At 42.6% G+C, this 22,060-nt stretch overlaps 1 protein-coding gene across 6 annotated transcripts in view; it reads left to right on the forward strand.

The window, feature by feature from the left end:
• The window catches only part of LOC131876885 (cAMP-specific 3',5'-cyclic phosphodiesterase 4C-like), an 86,164-nt gene that overhangs the window by 35,374 nt on the left and 28,730 nt on the right, over positions 1–22,060 (forward strand). For 4 of the 6 annotated variants that reach the window (XM_059222411.1, XM_059222408.1, XM_059222412.1 and 1 more), the window contains one exon: positions 20,406–20,600. In XM_059222411.1, the coding sequence (XP_059078394.1) occupies positions 20,406–20,600 (195 nt within the window). Of the gene's footprint in view, positions 1–7,227; positions 8,659–9,078; positions 9,419–17,976; positions 18,249–20,405; positions 20,601–22,060 lie in introns of those variants that run through there. The other 2 variants (XM_059222406.1, XM_059222407.1) reach the window with 2 other exon arrangements.

Raw genomic sequence — 22,060 nt, forward strand, 5'->3', positions numbered from 1 at the left:
TAAACATACCTAATACCAATGTAAGTACAATGTAAATGATGGTCTTACTTTGTAGAGCCAATTAGCCATAATGAAGGTGGTGAATTCCTCATTGCTACCGAAATAAGCTTCATCTAGTGGTGAAGGCTGGCATGGTCACAGGAAGTGCCTTCAATACTTGTGACGTAAATACTCGCCTTGAAAGGTCTCCCCAATAAAGAGTCAAGTAGATTTTGCTGCTGAAAGTTAATAGTACCGTCAAAGTGTAACTTTTTGACGCCAATCAGACCTCTTTGAACTCACATCGAGCAACAATTGAGAGGCTCCCAAGGTAGCAAGAACAGCAAGAACTGCACCAAAAGGGCTCTTTGCTTCCTTGCCTTCTTGCATGTTGTCAAGACTTTAATGAGAACTCGTGATATGATTGAACTCGACCGACATGCTGTGTTCTCGGAAAGCGAGCTTCCTACCTTTCTGTCAGACAGCAAACACAATCTTGATTTCCCTGGATACACACTCGGTTGTTATCTTCCGAGCTAAACACACCCTCAGCCTTCAAAACACACATCAGATCATGGCAGGTATTGGTTGGCCATTTTCGTGCTCATTTCCAGTCCCTTTCATTCGCCGAAAGTCAGATCAGCTTTGACATGATGTCAAAGCCCAGTCAGGGTTTCTCTTTTCTACCATAAATTTTCCGAATATGAAAAAAAGTCAGGGTGGCCAAATTTGACATGCCTCGACATGATTGGGTTTGCTCGCTTGATTGTGGAAACCCTCTTGGCGTTTACTTGTGAATGTTTGACTGAGGCTCGTGTTCGATCGAGCTAGCAGCATGTTTTCCGATAAAAGGAAGCCCATTTATGTGGCAATTACCGCGACGATAATGGTTTGGGCGTACTATTGATGAAGGAGGTGGATGATTTTCTCTCTCAAATGCTCCGTACAAACAATCAATTGGACCCATAGAGTCGTCAAGACTTCACTTCCGTGACAACCGGATATGGTTTTAAAGAAGCTTTTCATGCCGATACTAGATTTGAAGTTCTCACTGGAAGAATCTAGTCAATTGCACTTGGACGTAACGGTTTGATTCAGTTGAGCTCCAAGTAATAAAAACGACAAAAGAACAAGGTTTTCACGGAATGTCGTGAGGGAGAAAGTGCGTCGGGGAAGAAATTTACTGACAGTACACTCAGTAATTACAGTGTCAAGAAAGGCCTCTGTGCCAATTATCACCCTAGGACACTTGCCTGATTACCTTCTCTATGTTCCTTACATTGTAGGTAAGCTAACAATAAAAAAAACCGCGCCCCATTTGAGCGAGCTCAAATCGCCACCCGTCTCCAGCCATAATGGTGTAAAACAAATGAGGGTAAGTTATGGTTTTGAAATTGCCACTTTCCAAGTTCTCGGGTGTATAAATTGGCCAGACGAGAAGAAGCAAGAACGCTTGCTGGTTTGGGTTGGATGGTTGGTTGGTTGGTTAGGTGCCACCAGCATCTTTTGTATGGACCACAAAACGTGGTGGACCAATGGCCTTGAATTCGGAAACTGTCAGAGGGCTTTCCCATCGATCTACATATCCCACCCAGCACCTCGATTGGCATTGAAATGGAAAGACGGATCGTGCTGCATAAATTGGGCACAGCCAAAGTTGATCTCGCTCTGGTTTGTTGGTTCTCGTATTTACCTAATTCAAAAAGCTTATCTGAATAAGAGCACGCGTGGCTGTGGCTGTGGGTGTGGATGCATGGCTCAGAAAAGGCTGGACTGACCTTATCTCGTGTGTATTTTCCGATTTGTGCCCTATTTGAAAGGACAATGGCAGGAAAAAAAGTGGCTGGTTGTCTAGGCTCTGGTGAGTGTTTGGTTGGCGAAATTGAGGTTAGTGGTGCGGTTGCTTCATCTTGAAAACGAAATGGCTTTGTGTGGTTCTTGTCGTTTGAGGCGAATGGAGGAACATGGAAAAGAGGAGGAGGAGGAGGAAGAAAATTGAAAAGCCAACAACCAGTTTCGAGAAAATTACATCGCTTCACTTAACTTGCAAGTCAAATCTGGGGACCACAATAACCAATTTTATGCGTTCGCAAACATAAATACTACATTTTGGGAGCATGGGGGTGGGGTTGGGTAGGCCATTGTTCAGGTCTTATGTATGCACTTTATCCCTCCCATACTTTTCCCAAGTATAGCTCTAAGCAGAGAAATGACAAAATTTGATTGTTTTTGTTTCACCAAGCCAAGCCCTCACAATGTGTGTGGGGGTATGCGATGGCATTTGATGCCAGAAATGAACTTTCACATGAAACCATTGATTATTCTTATGCTCATAAACGACTTGAAAACAATACATTCCTTTCGCTTTTTTTATGGCTCACTTGTCGGACAAGCCCAACGTATTCAGCACAAAATCTTACCTGCCTGGGGCGACTGACGCTTCTCTCGATAGAGCTCTATTTCCTACTTGCTGAATTGTATGTCGGTTTGAAAATGAAATGCAGACAAGCCAGTATACATACAACCTGTCGGGATGGGAGTTGTCAAAGATGTTGGGGGATGCCAGCCATGGAACATGGGGAAGCACAAGGACTGGAACAACGATAAGAGTAATGGGATTGCCCCCTTGATCCACTTCGCTTAAATGCATGACTTTGAACTTGAGCAGGATTCAATCGACTTGCTTTTGAGGCCATTAGAGACCAGTTCTATGAAGTTGAAAGCGTGTTTGATTGCTAGCCTAAGCTTTTGTCAAAACATGACATTGCATATCATTTTTGTCCCACTATCCTATGCGTAGGTTTCTGTCCAGCGACAACATAAACCAGGATCAAGGTTGCGTTACATTCTTGCATTCATACTAATTTTCTCAAAGCTTGGATTTTCACAATTTATTTAAAAATTGTGATTGCTTAGCAATATAATTGTCTTCAGTAAGATCCCATATTTTCTTGTATTTATTCGAAAAAGGGTGACAAATTCTTACACGAAGCAATAATCTTTTTTTGTGGGGCACTGAAGTCTTAAGATACGGTTCGTTGGTTTTATTTCACTCAATGATATTGATGGCTTACAAGTGTTCTTATTGTGATTTCATTGCTATTCAAAAGGCGTTTCAGAAGAAGGGAGCAACCTGGCGTCGATTTGATTACCAAATCAAAAAAATCCCCGAAATAAATCAAAGTGCATGCACACCATTCAATCTGAAAGACAGGTGTTTTTTTTTTTTAGGGTGCATTCATCCAAGCCACACTTTCGCCATTGTCTGCGTCTGCACATATTTAAATGTATCTGTGGTTCATCGTGAAACGATCCAATGCAAATGTTCTCTTTAGGACCAAACTATATAACTGAAATTAAACTGTGACAATCAAACAACCATGCGAAATTGGAAACTAAAGACATTAATTTCATAGCCAACACTGGATTTTATACTACCATGGAGTGGATGGATGGTTCAAGATGAGATCTGAAAAGGATATCGGAATGCCCTTATGAATAGAAAATAGAGAAGTGATCTATCGAAATTGAATTGCAAAACATGGGTGGTTTGAATTGTTTCAGCTTGGCTTATATTGGGATGACGCACTGTTAATGGCCTTCCTATATCTAAATGGAGCAAGATTCGTGGAACTCGTGAAAACTTTCCAAGGGAAATGTAAAAACAAAGTATATTTATCATAAGGCTAAAGCGTTCAAGATCTCGTTGTAATAACAGATATCTCGTCCAATTTTTATTCTCCAGTCAAACAGCTAATCTCGATGAATGTGTTCCAAGTTTCGAATGAAGCCGGCTATCAGTTCTCAAAGAATTTTTACGTAGCTGAGCACTTAATATCTAGAAGCAATAAAAGAAAAACCCCTTCATTTAGGTGTTCTAGGTACAGTAGTTTCGTTCCACTTTTTGGCGCCTTTCAATTGAATAAAAACAAAAGTGCAGACGGCCAATCGCCCATCCGGACATCTACCAAAGTGCAAATAGGATGTAGAGTATCGATCGAGATGGATATCGTTCGTTTCCCGAGAGCTCTTTTGGCAGCCTTGACTTGCCCATTCTATTCTGATTGACCATCGAAGCGGATTCAAATCGACCCAAAGCCGTTGATTGTCGTGGCAACAAAGGCCTACAACTTCTGGCAAGAAATATTTCCACTCTCAGAGGCTTTCAATCCCAGGGGGAACTTATTGTCAAATCCGCCATAGCTTCTTCCACAGAAGACCAGTCGGGTTTGGTTTCCTCGGCTATTCTCTTGGATTCGAGAGCTTCTTCACCGAGATCGGGTAACTGAACCAAAAGTGCATACTACATGGACTTTCTTTGCGAATGAACGAACACCCAATGCTGACGACCAATTGACGGGAACAAAATGGTAGAAATGGAGAGGCTTCAACATCCTCCATCGGTTATAAAAACAAACAGGACCCGTTCATGATTGAATAATGCAACCTCGGATAACAAGACTTTGTCAAGTCAGGCTGAGTAGTTCATCACAGAGTCGATTCATCGAATGAAGAGAGACAGGCTAACAAGGATTCAGATAATCTTGCCAACTTTGCTCTGAGAACACTAAAGCCGTCTGCCATTGAATAGAGTCCACCCGAAAAGTTTGCGTGCTCTTCCACCAAACCCAAAAGTCGTTAGCCCAAGAGCTCAAGAAAGACTGGAGGCCCCAAGAAGGGCTTACCCATTTTTCTTATGTACTACATACAGAAGTCGACAACTTCGTTGTGGCGTCTTGCGAAAGAAAGGTCTGGTCACAGACGGAAGGCAAACTGTAGATCATACTGACTTTGGCCTTTGACCTTGTGTTCCTCGACATGTGTGGGAACATGTGCTGTAAGAAAGACTCCGAGTTCCACTCAAACATGCATTGTGTTTTTTATTCTCGCCTAATTGCGTTTCGTTGCCACAGGTGATCTGTCAGTTGTGAAGTAAAGAAGAAATACGGCCACGCACAGCCTTCGACATCTGTGCCGTGTGACTTTTATGTTTCGACCCAATCAATTTTGAGAAGCCTTTTTCACTCCTCTCTGCACACGTGGTAGATTGTCTTCTCGACACAAAGGCCAATCCACGAGCAAAACCCGGGAACCAAATGGGCTTCGCCCTCTCTACGTACATAATGGAGAGGGCCCCAAGACTATGAGGAAAACGTTTTCAACTGAAATGGTTGTACCTAGGATTGAAACCCCAATTTCATTTAGACCCTCTTTGAAGTGGTCCACACGTTCCACTTTGGTCATCCTTTCCAAAGACTTGACACTCTCGATCTCTTCAACTGAGGTCGAATATGCACATAAGTACACATCAATGCGGAGGAAAAAAACGACTGACTAGCGTTTTGTTTTGTGGATTGAGGCAATGCCAAGCCGTGCTTCGAAATTGTTAACAGAGACTATGGCGTTTGGCCTTGAACGTCTGGCCTTCAAAAAGCAAAGACCAAACGCTTTAAGCTGATCAAGTCAGGGCCTAATATCCGTTTCTCCTTTTTTGAGTGCTTATTTGTATTCTTAGTGGCATTTTCGTTTTGATACAGGCCACAGAGCATTTACTCTTGTATTTCGATGGAGTCTCTAATCGGAAGGATATCCCACAATCAGGGATAGAACCATTGAGTAGCACGTACCTTAACCAGGGGTACATTGTTAATCTCACCCTATAATGGGACCAGAATAATATTAAAAGCCTAATACTTTTACCCACTAGATTGGTGTTCGTTAGCAAAAGTTTACAATGCATCCATCAAAGTTGGCCTACTGTCTTTGAACCTAGCAAAATATAAAGTGGACCAATTAAGGTCGGGGCTATGTATGTAAGCTGAATTGAGTAAGAAAGCCACAAAAAGGATAATCACAATGTGGCGAAACACAAACTTAAGTGTACATAATTGCCCAAAAACAAGTTAGGAAGTTCTAGCGATGACACCACATGGTGTGTGTACTCTAAGTGTTGTTAATGGTTCAAGGAGGGATTACGTTATTGGACTGAGTTCTCTTCTTTTTTTTGCCAAATTTGGCTGCTTTTTGACAAGGCGGAAATGAAGGCCTATCTTCTTTGTTCGTGTGCAAGCATCGTTTACCTTGGGATGTAATGGTCAAGTGTGAGCTATCTTGCGCTTAAGACCCTTTTACCGAGCCCCTGAGGAATTTCTTTCTTGACCTGAGAATATGAAGAAGCCTCGGTCGGCATTCCCCAGAAGAAATATTCGTCTTCATCGTCGTATGCTGACCATTGAAATGCTCGGGAAGAGAACTTTTGAGGAGAAGTTCCACGGAAACAAAAGTCCATATCTTTCTCAAGTTTGTCTGACACTCGAAAGCCTTGAAATACGGGAGCGTGAGTGTGAGAAAGAATCTGTGCATAGCGGCGCATATACTGCACGATAACGATAATGCCATTCCAAGATGATTTCAATTTTCGAAAGTGTTCGCTTTTCGTCAAGTCAAATGAGGTACTAAGTCAGTCATTCTTTGTTCTAGACTCAAAAAGAACCCTTTGCCGAGAATGACCGCAGGCTTTGTGAATGGACAAGCTCATATACTATATGATAGTCCCTTGCCCTGAAATGGAACAGGTATTGTAGGTGGTTCAAGGGTGTGAGGAATGACTTTGTGATGGTGGGTGTGAGCGTGTGTACGGTGGGTGTATTTGTGTATACATTAGTTTGAAACGAAGCAATCTAGGACTGCGTAGCCTTAATGGCCAAAAGAGAGACACACAAACTAGACGCCACTACCAAATAGTGCCTTTGAATACGATCGTCACGTAGTTTTCAGGCTTTTCAGGAAACGTTCCAAATGGCCCTGGAAGGCCTAGAGACAAACAGCAAGCAAGAGGGAACAGAGCAAAGTGAAAGAGGGAACGAACGAACAAACGAAGAGAAGGAACGAGGAAGGAGGAAGAAGAGGGAGGGAGTGCGGGAAGAGTGGTGGTGCCATCGGAAGGCGGAATAAGAGAATCGGGTGAAAGAGCCAAAAGAGGAAGAGAGTTTGAAGGAAAGAGCAACAGTTGATTACGAGTTGGCGGACGAGCAGTCAAATGTGGAATCCTTTCCTGCCTTCTTCTAGTTCTTCTACCACTTCTTCGTCTCATTCGATTCGCTCGTGTCTCAATGAGATAACCACCAGAAGAAACGATTTCCATCTCACACATGCAGCAGAGCTTTCGGTATTAATTCGATTTGAGTCAAACTGCCTGGACTCGTGGGGAGCTCCAATTCTGAAAGGATCCTTCCCTGGAACGGGAATCGGGAACAGTGGTGGAATTTCATTGAGAATTCATGGAAACATTCCTGGGCAAGGAAGCAGCGAGGGGCTCCTGAGACAACTAATTTAGGCCTTCTACTGCAAGAGGAAATTCTATGTGCAAAATTGTCTCTGTGAGGTTCAAGAGGAGTTGGTGTAAGTGAACATTGGAACATTGGGACCTTTTTTTTTCTTCGTTCGATGGGAGTTTCCTTCTCACAATCATCTGAGAGCGGATAAGGGTAGAACTCGATTCCAAAGTTGGTCCATCGCTCTTTCTCGCAAAACGAGATTGAGTTGAGATCTGACTTCCCTGGTCATCTGACTACTATCCGTTTCACATCCTAATGAAGGGTGCTTACTCCCTTCGGAGCTGAATGTGCTCGGTCGGTTTCGTCATGTGTTCAGCCGTCTGCCACCGAATGTCCTGACTCATATGCACGTGAAGGCCCCACGAGTGTGAAGGAAAGAAAGAGAGTGAGTAAGTGAGTGAGCGTGTGTGACAGTGACACACCGACCGACAGCTCTTGTCTCAGACTCACACAAGCCAGCATCGGACGAATGTATATGTTTCGCGGTCGGTCCACTTTTGTGACATTCAGTTGTTTCTCGACCGAGCTCACCCGAAACGACGTCGCGGCCTTTTTAAGGGCCTCATTGGTTGAAATATGAAATGCCTCTGTCCTGCTATTCCAAGGCGTCTCGCTTTGTGAGGCAGCTGTTGCACCGTTCTCGCTCCGAACCCGGAAAGTATGAGTCCAAAGGATCCACTTCAACCACCAGTCCCAGCCCCACACCCAGTCAGAGTCACAATCACAGTCATCCCACCGAGGCCTCAACCAGTCGAGCCTCTCGAGTCAGACCACCTGGACATGACAGCGAGACGACAACTGATGAGTGCCAAAAGGACCACGCCACACAACTAGTGGGTCCACTGGATTTGGATGGAGATCTCCCCAAGAGGATAAGGAGAAAACTTTCCACTTCGAAAGGGACGCTCAGTCTCGATTTGGAGGCCAGGGAACTCGATGCCCACGAGATTGAGGTGTTGCTGCTCCCGCCCAAAGACCAGGGAGCCAGGGAAAGCCGGGCCCCGCAGACCAACGGGGACTTGTGGTCCAGTGACGCTCAAAACGGCCCCCCCACAACGGGTGCAAATGTGAGTGCTGGTTGTGGTGATGATGGTGAGACTGATCATGAGGATGACACCAATCACCGTCAGGCCAGTGCAGTAAAGTGTGACCTCCAGTCTGAAGCGAATCCAGAGAGACCAACTGGTGAGATGAAGTCGGACTCTGATTTTGATGAAACCCACTTGAGGACCATGCTTCAGAACCAATTACCCGAAGTGTCTCTTTCGTGTCATCCTAACCCACCAGCTGTGCCTTGTCCTCATCCAGCCATGGTGTTCTCCTCCAATCCACTTCGTGAATGGTGATGATTCATGATGATGATGATGATGATTTTGATGGGGGTTGCGACGAATTGGGCTCCCTGATCCGATATAATATAATCTGAGCTCTAGCAATTTAATCGGATTATAAACTTACCCCTTTGGACGAGCGAGCGAGAGTCTTTTTTGGGGGGCCCTTCAACCTTAACATGATCCTAATAACTTGGGAAACTACCCAGCCAAGGAAATGCCGCTTCCGAGAACTCAACTTCAACCGTCGGGAAATGAATCATAAGAAGGGGGAAAGAGAAGCTTACATTTTCATTGGGAGCAATATTAGGTGAAAAGTAAAATCAAAATTGACGGATTTCGAAGAACTCGCTCTAATGGTAGAAGCAACAATAACAACAGCGACACCATCATCATTATCATCATCACAATCACAAACTTCGCCTTACCAGTAAAACCCCCAGCCCTCATCTGTACTACGCCCGATCCCCCCTAAGTCCCAAACAATACCTCATTCACCAGCAACGCCGCGCCAGTTTGCAGCAACCCATCCTCGAGGCCTCCAGAGAGAACAGTTTCGACCAAGGGAAAAACACCTCTTCCAAAACCACCACTACCACCACCACCACCACCACCACCATAGGCAGTGGGAGTGGTGGTGGCAGAAGAGAGAACCACGAGCAAATCCCGGGAGAGCCGCGGATCTCGCCCCATTCCTATTCCCTTCTCACGGGTGGTCATCTCCACCGAACTCGATTGGATGGGGGCCTTCTCCACGTGACCAAGAATCTGGTGACACTGTCTAGCACTGCTATGATGATTGCATTGGTATCACCTCGGGTAGGACCCAGAGCTACTATTACTACTTTCAATGGATCTTTTGTCTCTTAGGGAAGAGCGTGCGTGACCCCTCTAGAGTCTTCTACATACAATCATGGATGGCAACAGGGTCAATATGTTAGTTTATTTGTACAATATGTACACACAATCCCACATCCGCTCTAGTTTGTACTAGTTGTGCCTCGAGATATGATGAGTTTTCTGGCACTCCCTCACCCAATTGATTTCGGGTAATGCAGGTTGGCAGGCTGCCGAATGAGCATGTGACGGCAGAGCTAGGGGGTAATCTCGTCAGGATTATCTGTTGATCCTTGTTGGAACGCTCAATCCATGGATCCACGGCTCCACGGTTCCACGTGGATGTAGGTAGCAGCAACTTACTCGAGCAAGATGGATTTACTTGGAGGAATTGACCGCTCTAAAAGGTCCCGACTACACGCACATACCTACATTGATCAAAGAGGCGCTCGTGTCATTATTATTGTTACTATCATTATTATGAGGAAGCTTGCCATTCTTATGACAGCCAGGATATGCTCCAAAAGACGAGAGCTCCATATGAATGTAATCTCAAGTATCGCAATGAATCTCCATCTCGCTCCAAATGAGCGGGTGGATATGCAAAAAAAAGGTGCTGCTTCCTTCTCGTCTTGCCAAACGAAATGTGTCACTTTTTTTGACAGAGTCCTCTTGAAAAATTGATGAATGAGCAAAAGCTCTTTTCTTATTTTCCTCTCCTTCTAACATGACACGAGCAAAAAGGAGTCAAAAGAATTGAACCAAGATCCGCCAATTTGGTTGGGGATCTGGGGGATCCTCTGATAACCCACTAATGCGCCGTAAAATTGGACTGAAAGGCTGCACAATATCAAAAAGTGGCCGAAACTTTCACACACATTTTGTGCGGGGTTTAGTCTTTTTAGTTATGACAGATTTTTTTTTTTTACGCAATGGTAAATTTCAACCGCCTATCACGCAATAATCGATAAAAAGTTCCCACACCTTTCCAAACTAAACAAGCCAAAGAAGAAACCGTACACCCGCCTTATGAATATTCATCCTCTCGGGAACATAGACTATGACGTTTTCAACTAGATACGAAAACAGTCAAAGCTCATGTACCTACACTCTTTGCAGTTGTGGGCCGGACCTTCAGTGCCACTGCGGGCCTACGTACACATATGCAGAACATAACAAAAACGAACTTACCGAGTGACTGAACAAGTCCCCAAACTCTTGGGCAACATTGAGCCTTCACTTGTTTCTCAATGAGGGAGTCGAACAACTGCGTGTACGTAGATGAATATGCAATAAATAGTGTAGTGTAGGTAGTAGTCGAGCAAACACTAATAAGAAATTCATTAATGCAAGGCGGTTCTCGCCTTCGCTTGGTCTCTGGCCGTGTGGCCATGTAAGAGAAATGTAGTTTTTCTTTCGATTAAAGAGCACATATTGCTTGAGGCAAACGGGAGCCTTTTTGTTCCGTTCCTCCTGATAATGCTGAAAAGTCGAGGGAGCACGGAAAGAAAGAAAGATAAAGTCACGCCATGACATTAAAACCATTTGAGATGGGATGTCCCTATAAAATGTCAGCAGACAAAGTACGAAATCATTGTGAAGAGAAGGACCAAGACGCGAATCAGGAGGAGGGCTGCTTACGAAAGGGCCTCTTCAAAAGTAGTTGGATTAGCTCTAATTGAGTTCTTTATTATTAAGACAGTTGAGATCTTGATAAAGTAGTTTTTCGAAGCCTTTGGACAGACGGAGAACGGGTGCAATCACAAATTCCGCGTAATTCTTGCCTCCTTTGGCAAGCACGAGAAGGAGCTTAAAACTAGCTTGAGTAGAGAAAGTCTGGAACTTTCACCTTTTTACCTTCAAGAAAATAAGGAAATCAAAAGAACTCATTCAGAGGCATCCTTGCATTGCAAAATTGATTACCAATAGTAATGGTGGTAGTCATGATATGTTTGGCGTGTTATTATTTGCATTACTTGGATTGGAACGCTAGAGTTGAATTTGTATTCTTGCCCTTTGACAAGTCCATGTGGAAAAGTTTCGCACGTCCAAATATCGGATTTGCCTGCTCGATGAAAAGTATGAGGGAAGTAACCAAAGATTGGCCAACTATTGGACAGTTTTGACTCTAAATTACTGACCTTCACTTCAAGACATCTTATCATATTGTATACAATTTACCTAATCGAGCGCAATACTAGTTTGAAATGGTACCTAACCAACACATGAACAACAAATTTTTGCCCAGGGGATGACCGACAACCAGCTTTGAGTTTTGCTAGAAGCCCTTATTGGAATGACGTCTAGTAAACGTCTTTATTTGTCCTTGTGGGCTTTCCTTTCCTTCCGGAAGCAATCTTTTCATCGTTGGTCACTTCTGGCTGTAGGAAATGGACCCTCCATTCCTTCGGCTCTCTGGACACATGATCCAGAATTATCTCAGTAATCGGCATATTGTCTGGTGGGCACCAATTGGCTACACTCATTCCCCAAACGTGTGAAGCACATTTCTTCTTCTTATTTGGTTTAGTGATAGTAACTACGTACACGTTGATGAGAGCCCGAGAACGTAACAAAAGCACTTCAAATACGAAAGTCCATCCCTAAAGAAGGCTTACAAGTAGATACGATATCCGGCAGATTGACGTCTGTCCAACGGAGGGATAAAAATCGAAAGTTTGAAAGATCTGCCTACATCAATGGACTTGAAGGCCGAATGAAAGATATCATTCAAGATATGCGCTACTGTCTAGGCCAATCCTCTGATTTCGAAAAGGTTTCATGGCCAGGGATCTCGATTCAATGCAGTAAACGGGGCCAATAATGCAAACAAATATAAATATGGAAAATGATGCAAGTAAGGATTTGCAGCTAATTGCATTTGGACTGAATAGCTTAAACGGCACGATATTAAGAGCGGTTACTTCCAGGGATATTTCGTCAAAGAATCAATGGTTTATTTTGGTTGACAACTTGATCGATCCATGGTTTAACACTATTGAATCATTTGTACCAAAAAGTAAGTTTCAAGTACGATTCAATCGGGTGCTTTTAAGACACATATGTGAGTCCAGCTCTGATTTCCCGGAAAAAAATATTGCCTGGGAAAATCGATTACAAAACTATTTTTCCGCAGCAAGATTTATTTATTTTGCTCCTCGTCTCCAATGAATGACGAAAAAATATTGCATTCTTTGGAGTACATTGAGATCCTCATTTCTAAAGGGTAAAAAGACCAACAATATGAGGTTTGGAAAAGGAAAGAACGTGTTGCAGAGCCTTTTGCAAACCAATCCATTATTCAAGATTTGTCACTAAAACTGGTCTGCCGACCCGACCAGAGGTCTGCTTTTAAACGCCCACTCAGACCGCGGAGTTAAGGATTGGGCGTTAGTCCGAATGAGCATCCATTTACCACTCTGATGGGCGTATTTTCATACTGAATAACCTCCAAGCACCTAACTCCGAGGTAAGACCTCTATAAAACTTGGCTCTGGAATACCTAAAGTATCTTTGAGAACACTTGTGCTAGTTATAAAAAGATAATTTCGCGATGTTCAACGGTTCCACATTTTCATGATTTTTTCAAATTTCTTATGACGATAAAACACAAATAAATAATACATAAGGAAAGTTCCATAAAGCCATTCTTTATCGTGCTCTAAAAATAAGCCCTAATAAGGGTTCTTGGTGTCAAATACAAAATCTAACTGGAAGGTCTTACTTATGGTGTTCTCGTTGGTGCCTATCTAAGTTTGATCACCAGGGTTTGTGAGAGTTTTGGCCTTTAAAGGCCCGTTCAATTTGATGCAAATAGGATAGACTGGAGACATTTAAAGAGTAACTAGCATGGGCGATGGTAAGGCACACACTTTAAAAATATCTTGGTTTTTAAGATACACTCATTTCCTAAAGTTTTTTTTAAGACTCTTTTTTCAGAAAATATTCAGAAAAACATTTGAGGTTCATTTCTAGAATATTGCAATTGCATTTGATTGCGTCGCTAAGTGCTTTGGAGAACCGTTCCTGGTATGCGATATTTCTTTACATCCAAAACAAATATGAAGTTGAATATGAGTTGAAATGAGAAAAACAAGTAGACACATCTGCAGCATTGAAAAGTTTGTTTCCAAATATGATGGTATTTCGCTATCGGAGAGAGATTTTTACCCCCCAAAAATATGTTTGAAGAAATTTGCCTTTAAATTAGCGTTCTTTTTAGTGTGTTTGTGTGTTTTTCCCATTAGTGGGGTAGTGCTTGTTTATGGCGACCTTTTGCAAAAACATACACTACGAACAACTGAAGCAGGGCTGCCGGGGTGTCCACTGGCTAAGCCTCGAGTCCCAAGACTCTTTTTTGTCTTCCAAGCAACCACTCAGACTCGAGTTCTGCGAGCCATTTGAAATGAATGGCCAAAAAGAATCGAGTAGTGTAACTCAAATCTTGTAAGTCACTTCCAAGGCTCCATACGACTCTATTTTGAAGTGATATTAATAGGTAACAACAAATACGATTTTGAAAAAATAGCAACCAATTGCAGTGTAGAAATTGCCAATGGAGGTGGCAACAAGTAAAATTGTTTTTTGATTTGGTTTCTCATGATCCGAGATCGGATTTAAAAGTGACATTTTGAACCACATAACGCCATTTCTATGGGCTCAAAATAACAATAAAAAGTGATCAAAATGGGCGAGAACATTATGAAAACAGTCAAAAAATTCCCAACCCTAAAAGGATACGGCAGTTCAATTTTTCCGCTTTGTTTTACAAGATACAGCGTCATAATTGTGCTAGATGATTCTGTTGAAACCAATGGTATGGCTTCCCAATTTGGTTTTGTAGAGAATATCACTTTAAAAAACGAGTTTCTCTTCATTAAAACATTGCTTCTCTTTTCAAAAGTAATGGGCTTCATATCTCGGTGAGAACTTAAACCTATTGCAATCTGTTTTATATTTTATTCTTGTCTTGATTGCCCTAAATTGGGAAAAATAGAGTGCCCTCTTTTCTAATTTCATTTTGACGTACATTTACCCACGGACTTCTAAAGATGTGGACTGCGAAGGGAAGCAAAAAAAATATCTCCTAAATCGTTTACTTTATTCCAAATAAGCACTTCTTTAAGTGCGACCACAAGATTTTGTTCAATCGATGAACTTGACCATATTTGGGCCCAAGACTATATATGCTTAGGGAACTTAAGTAAGGAAATAAATCCAAAGGTATGAAGTAAACGCTGAATAAAATTCGAATTTTCGGCCTGCTCAAGGTCACCTACCTACATAAGCTTTTGACAGCATAACTTTGAAACGAACCATTTTACAAGTAAATGATAAAAAATATGACTTACCTTTAATTGCAGAGATCTACGTATGTTTCTTATCAAATTACTTGAATTCGAAAAAAATGCCTCTGAGTTGCTGTGACCAAGAGCAGGCCGATTTGGCGGGAAGCTCGTTCACAGTACATATTTCTAGATATTCGTGATTTAACCCAGCACCGATGGCTATTTTGGATATAGTAAATCATCTAACCTCTGATACATTGCCAAAAAGTGTCTATGGGAAAGTAAATATGTCTTTGAAGTCGCAATCATTTTTTTCTGCCAAAGAGGGATCAAACTTTGAAATTCTCCCTCTGCTCATGATGTCCCACGAACCTTTATAGGGAACGTAATTAAAAAGAAAGGTCATAAATGCTGGCTACTTAGCTTTGCTAGACACGAAAACATACTCAAAGGAGGTGAAGAAAGGAAGAAAAGGAGACAGACATCCACTCACTCTTTGAGAGTACAAAAAGGCCAAAGGGTCCATCCATAGGTCGCCAAAGGTTTTGGGTGTTGGGTGGGGACCTGTAAACATTTTCGCTCCAAATTGATTTCCAGGATCTAAAAAAACCACCATACGAAAGGCCTCATTTCCACCTTTAGAAATCATAAAGCACGATCACTTCATCAAAGTCTCATAGTGTACAGCGAAATTGCCAGATCACATTCCCCTGGTTCCATTTTTTTTCGATTTGCTTCGTTAGAGGGTTCGCAGTGGTTCCAAAGACGACATGCCTCTAATCATATTTGATTAGCCAGTCCCGTTTTCTCAAGCCTGACGACTCCGCTCTGCTCCATCCACTCCAAAGCCCAAAAAGCACTTTGTTTAGAACATCTTCGCCGTTCTTTGACGCATAATCAGCCCATTTGTTGAGTAAACTCCTTGTCTTCGAACTCAAAACATGTCTTGGAATGAAGTTTAAACACACTCACTCTGACGCTGATTGAAAGGAGCTAAAAATGGGACAAATTCGGGAATTCCACTCTGGAGACTAATTCCTCCGCATTTTTTTTTCGTTGATCAAATATTATCACAGCTTTACATATGCTTGCCAATATTTCTTTGATCAACGCTTGAGCTTTGGGATCATGGGAAACTGGGTCCTCGAAGTAGAATTCAAAGTAAGTAAATGATACGCTTGATTAAAATTCAAATGTTATTTTTTTTAATATAATAGCAAGAAACTTAAAGGAACGTAGCATAACATAATAATTTCTAATTTAGATGTATTACTAAAGCATATATTTTTGAGCACTACTTTTAGCACCCATAGTGTCCATTTCCGCTTTGGTTCTCTCGGCATTGTCTTGAAATTGGAGAAAATGGTTTTTGAGTGTTCTCAATGTTAAAGATGTGCTTTAAACCATATTATGGCTTTTATGAACCACACTGCAAACCTGTTCCTCGTCGTTCCCTGATTTTGAGAAGTGCTCCTATTTGTGATCATAATTTTGTTTCGTCCAAATTAAGTTCGGACCAAGCGTGACAATCAGTGAGAACATTGGTGGCTCCTTTGAAAAGCAGTTCCCAAAGTGGAAGGATGTGGCTCTCGGAATACGGAGATTACTTTAGTATGCCTTCAAAAACTAAGGCTTACTTCAAATCTAGAACAGACTCTTTTTATATAATGATGCTCCTTCCTTCAAGCGCTCAAGAAGTCTATTTGTAAAATAAAGAAGCACTCAAATTGGAGGAAAGTACCCAGATGATGGCCTGAAACTGGATCAGAGCCATGGCAGACGAAGGCGTGGAAAACCATTTCTTTGGACAGGCTCTCAAGTCATATCCTTTTCGAGGCACAAAATAAGCCTTGTCAAGGATCCGATCATATGGTCCAAAAATGTAGGGTCCACTTTGGTATGTTTACCTTGACGTTGGATCTTTGTGGAAAGGAAAGATATGGTCCTCAGCGGAAATTCTCGCTGACAGCAAGCCTTCTTTATTTGACAAAGATTCTCCAAACGTAATGGGTTCGTTTATCTCCAAGGAACTGGAATGTCTACGTAGAAAGCTTGTTGGCTCAACGCGATGTGGCTTGCCATCTTTTTGGATCCAGTTTTGGATGAGATTAATTACATGGCTTCCAAAGGCGCAGATCATTTGGTTGGTCGGTCGTTGTCATAAGATAAAACTTAAAGCAGTGGGACGTTTAGGCAAGCCCTGGCAGGTACTTTTGTTTCCTGGTCCCAATATAGAAAGGAGACTTGAGAGAAGTTCACCTTCTTATTGCTTTCTAATTAGAGATGGCCATAATATACATCTAAAAACTTTCATATAAATATTAAAGCTTTTCTTAACAAAATTCATGAACGAAAATATGCACACGGAAAATGCATGTTTCGGCCATCTCTACCTTTTATTTGAAAGTCACTTATTATTTAGCTTCTGTTTTGCATAAGATTTTCCATTTTGTTCATGTCATATGAATTGTTATCCTTCAGAGTCTGTTGGCTGAGCTGATCATTCTGGTCACTATGGTTGAAAATTGAAATATTTTGGCGCCCCACTTAGAAATCGAGTAATTGGCGTTAAGAACCTACTTATTTGCAAGATGGCTTGAGTGACAAGATCTTCCCGAAAATTGACGACCTAGTCACTTAGTTTTCGCAGCAGGCCTGATGGCCTCTTTCATTGAGTCCTTGACAAGCTTTCGGATTCTAAGGAGGAACTTCTAGTTCACGCGACAACTTTACGAAAGTACACGAATCCAGAGAAAATGGAGAAAATGTCGAAAAAAACAGGAACCATTTCTCAAATACTATAATGTGCTTTTGAATCTGATTTCTGAAGAAAATGGTCAAAATACGGTACATATACGTAGAAAACAAGTACACCCCAAAGATTTATGCGGCACTTATGTGACTTCATGTACGACAAAAAAAGGGTTCCATAACACGATTGCAGATCTGTCTGTTTACAAATCGGACGCTTCGTTGAGCCCTTTCATCACTTGGTCGACCATTTGCTTAGTAAACACAAGATACACTGAACACTAGATAGCGATTAGACCAACTAGTCTAATTGCATTTACCTTCCCCAGTGTAGTTAGTCTAGTACATACGAGTATATGTTGTGCAGTACATAAAGAACGTCAATTTAGCCAGTGGTCGTCTAGCTGACGAAGCAATGCAATCATCAACAATCGTGTGTCGCTCTGTTTGAAGTCGATGCATCGCCGGGCTAGTCTCCAGTACTACTCCCGCCCTCCTATGCCCATTTCTCCGCCCAATTTGGGCGGAGGCATGGGCATTCACTCTCGAGGTATGAGCGGGAGTTTCGGGACCCATTTGGAGGCGGGCGAGTCCCGCCGAGGTTCCAGAGAAGACTCCGGAGTGGTCTGGGTGTGGAACAACGTCAGAGCCCGGGATAAGATGAGGCGCAAGTCCACGTCCAATATCATTCCGCCGCCGTGTATCCTCACCATCAAACGAAACAGGTATTGATAGTGTTGTAGTGTTTAAGCCGGTTATTCACAGTAGAGTACATACAGTGGTTCTAGTCAAGAAATCCCATAACTGTCCACCCAATAATGATCCCACTTGGATGGCAATTGTCAATATCGGATTCCAATTGAAATAGTGAGGCTCCTCGTCTTCCGCTTTTCGCTCATTGGACGAGGTCTGTAGGTAAGAGGTCTCCGTGGCCAAAGTTCATTGGAGACGATCATTGGATGATAAAGCCATAGATTTCTTTACCAAAGCCCTTTGTGGCTCTTGAGGTAATGAAGTTGTGCCACTTTGTTTGAGACCCTTCGAGGAGTCAAAGCACAAGGTGAGCTAAGTACAATGGATGGAGCTTGTGGGTTAGTGATACGAGCAGTGCTAGAACAGACTCTCCATATCGCTCAAACAATGGCCTGAAAGAGCATCCAATTACTGAACAAGCAGTTCTCGTGATGGACAAAAGACAGACCAACCACCTCGTGTCAAAATCCGGCATAAAATACACGATCCAGCTCCTAAAAAAACGCCCACCACCACAATGGATTCACCCCAGCTCACATCTTCCACAAGATCCTGCTACTCACTCTATCATGTACTGTACTACATCTGTAGCATACGATGTGCATAGGCGGTGGGTCAAAATGTGGTCCACCTGCGAGTTTGAAAGGGTCACTTCTTCATCCTCGAGTGAGCTTTGAGCACCTTCCTTCCCGAGCAAGATCTCGACCAAACGTGGAACGGATGCCAACCAAAATGACTCTTAGGGGAATATTTATTTCATAGAACTCCATCGTTTGATACTTGATCAATGGCAGAGACAAACAGAAGAAAAGCCACCGTGACAAACAGACGCCTCTCGGGGGAGATTCATTCAAATATTCTCTTTGTTCCCAAAAGCGTATGTTCCAGGGTGTTCATTCGATGCTTAGTCGCCAAAAAAACAGTGGCTTCGATTTTCAAATGGTCTTAATTTAGAGTCAACTAATGAATTAATTATTTTTTTTTGTCAGGCTCAGTTCCAGTTTACTCTTCATTTAGTTAGACAATTGATGACACAAACACTAGCTTTTTTGCGGCAATGTATTGGTTATTAATGACAACTCTCGCTAAATTCATAACCCAAGTTTCAGATCAAACTTGCTTTCATTTTGAACGATGGAATAGGTTGACAAATTAGTGACATCTCAGTGATTAATGATCAGCTTCGGACACTTTTGATCGAATCAAAAGCATCAATAAGGGCAACCTTTTAGTTGACTCGGTTGAGTTCCAACAATGATGTTCCACAAAAGGTTAGATGTCAGGGAATATTAGAGGATTTCGGGTAAAATTGAATGTTGTATTTCATCCCGGCCTCGGTTCCCAAAGTTGCACAAACTTTGAGAAGGCCCAATGATAAAACTTTTCGGCCTTGATCTTTGCCGAGATTTGAGCCGCCTAAAGGATCTTTTATATGAATGATTAACTTGGGAAGATGAGAAAGACTTTCTGTGAATTATCATCAGCTTCAGATAATTTGTGGTATTGGAATTGCAAAAGTTCTGGTGATTGATAATCGTGATTTCCTGATGCAACATACGGATATTCATCTTGGACCCGTGTCACAGCCTCAGGAATAGAAAGCCTATGTCTTTGTATTCATTGGTTTTCATTCATTTTGCGACTGATGGCTCAAAGTTATTCGAGTCATGACAAATAATTTCATTTGATTTGAGAGTCCTCATCTTGTCAAATGCTAAAAGTGCCTGTTAAGTGCCAGTACACAAACATTTAGCCAATGACAAAAAAATTCTTACCTACTTTAGGAAGGCTTGGTTTCTTTGATTGAATGTATTAATGTCTCAGTAAACATTATGATTTTTTTCGTGGTTTCCCATTGCCTTTTTTAACCCCGAAATACGTATTTGCTTCCATGAACTACCTTGTTCAAAATAATCACATCAATTTCTTTGCCATTTGAAATCGCCCTATACAGGAATATGATTACTCCCATTCTTACAACGAACTAAATTTCCAATATTCAAAGTGGACCAAACCTGGTTCATAACATTTGAAGGTCAACCATCTCTCCCCCAAAGGCCACCACACGAATCTTCTGTTGACGTCATATTGAGTTTTCTGAAAGCCTGCCCTTTTTTGTCTACTTTCAGTTTTGATGGGGATCGTGGTCCCTCACCGGGTCGTTCACCCGGACTCGAGGTCCAGCAGCATCCTCATTCCGGTTCGGGATTGAATCTTTCCCATTTGCCAGCCAGACGGGAGTCCTTTCTGTATCGATCCGATTCCGACTATGAAATCTCGCCCAAGTCACCTTCGAGACATTCCTCCGTGGCCTCTGACCTCGGGTAAGGCATTGACTTTTTGGACTTGAACATAAATTTAGAGGGCGCTGTCATCAAGTTCACTTCGGATGAGGTTTTTTTTCCAAGGGGGTAGCGCCATCTGACGCTCAATACTCTCACCACGTTCTCTTAAGATCCCGTTCACAATTGCCGTGTAGTTCAGTATGAATGTACTATGTGATATTTCTGTCGGTGAGTGTGCAGCCTTAGAATTCCCCATTCTGATTCTGATTCGGCTTCTCATTGTCCCTATGCATAGTTAGTCTTGGTGGGCTGGGTTTGCGGATACGTTGATGAGATAGTTCTGAATCCCTTGGGATTAGGGGGCCCTTGGAAACAATTCAAAGTATGTCCACAAGGCGACAGGAATTGGTGGTGCTTGCTATGTATGCAATGCATTGAGGGGTGAGTGGGCCAGCCAAGTTGCTGACACTCACTTTCTCCCCGTTCGAAGGTCATTTTACCTCATGGGCGAAATGGAGAGAGAGGGAGGGGTAAGGGAGGGCCCTCTCCAGTAGTTGGTCGTTCCCCTTTCATCACAAAAGCAGCCCATACAGCAGGCCTCGAGGCCTCAAGGCTGTTGTTGCACTTGAAGAAAGAGGAATTTGACGTCACGATTCGAGGTTACTTGCGTCATCTTCTCTCCAAATTAGAGGCTGTCTAACTGCTGAAACCAGAAATCTCTTTCTCCCTCACTCTCCTGCTCACTCAAACAGTACATTTTCTGGTAGCCCAATTTATAATCCAGAGAAAAGGCCCCTATCACTAAGCAAGGAGAAACGTGGACAAGGCTGACGTTTTTGACGTACAAAAATTTGAAATGACGAGCTGGAATGGAAATGAGAAAATATGTTAGCTACGAGGACGGATCTGTTAACGAATTATGTTGTACTCTCATGCCCAAGTCCAAAGGGCAAAACATCTCCTACAAGTAAAAACCTTACTCATATGTACCATACTCACGCAACCTGTCAATGTTTTTGGAAACGAAAGTCTCCTCTCTTGAAAGTGCGCAGCATCACCAATCAGACTTTCTTTTCTCGCGATCTCCTTACCCACAGAGGACGCCGTTCGAACTTATGGATCCATGGGTGCATCAGCTGATTTCCTGTCTTGGCCTTTCAAGTCTCGACAGCTTACCTTCTCCATCGCCTCTCTTTAGACAGCTGCGCCCCAAGCTTGCTTGGTCTTTGCGTGACGAGCAGTTTCCTCTCGTTTTACCCGGGGGTCTGGAGCGCGGTAGAGTGGGGGAGGGAGAGAAGAGTAATGGTCGAAAAAGGCCCAGTTCGGGGCCCCCAACAATGGACCCAAATTAGATCTTTGAGCGGAGTGAGATACAACGTGTCTGAGATGAACAATTTGTAGGGAGGAGAACCACAAGTGAGAAGCAGATTGTCCCCGAAGGACTGATCCATCTCGATGGAGTGCCACATTGAGGGTGAGGGAAAGCATCAAGAAAATGA

Source organism: Tigriopus californicus, chromosome 2 (genome assembly GCF_007210705.1).
Source record: "Tigriopus californicus strain San Diego chromosome 2, Tcal_SD_v2.1, whole genome shotgun sequence".
Classification (NCBI taxonomy): Eukaryota; Metazoa; Arthropoda; class Copepoda; order Harpacticoida; family Harpacticidae; genus Tigriopus; species Tigriopus californicus.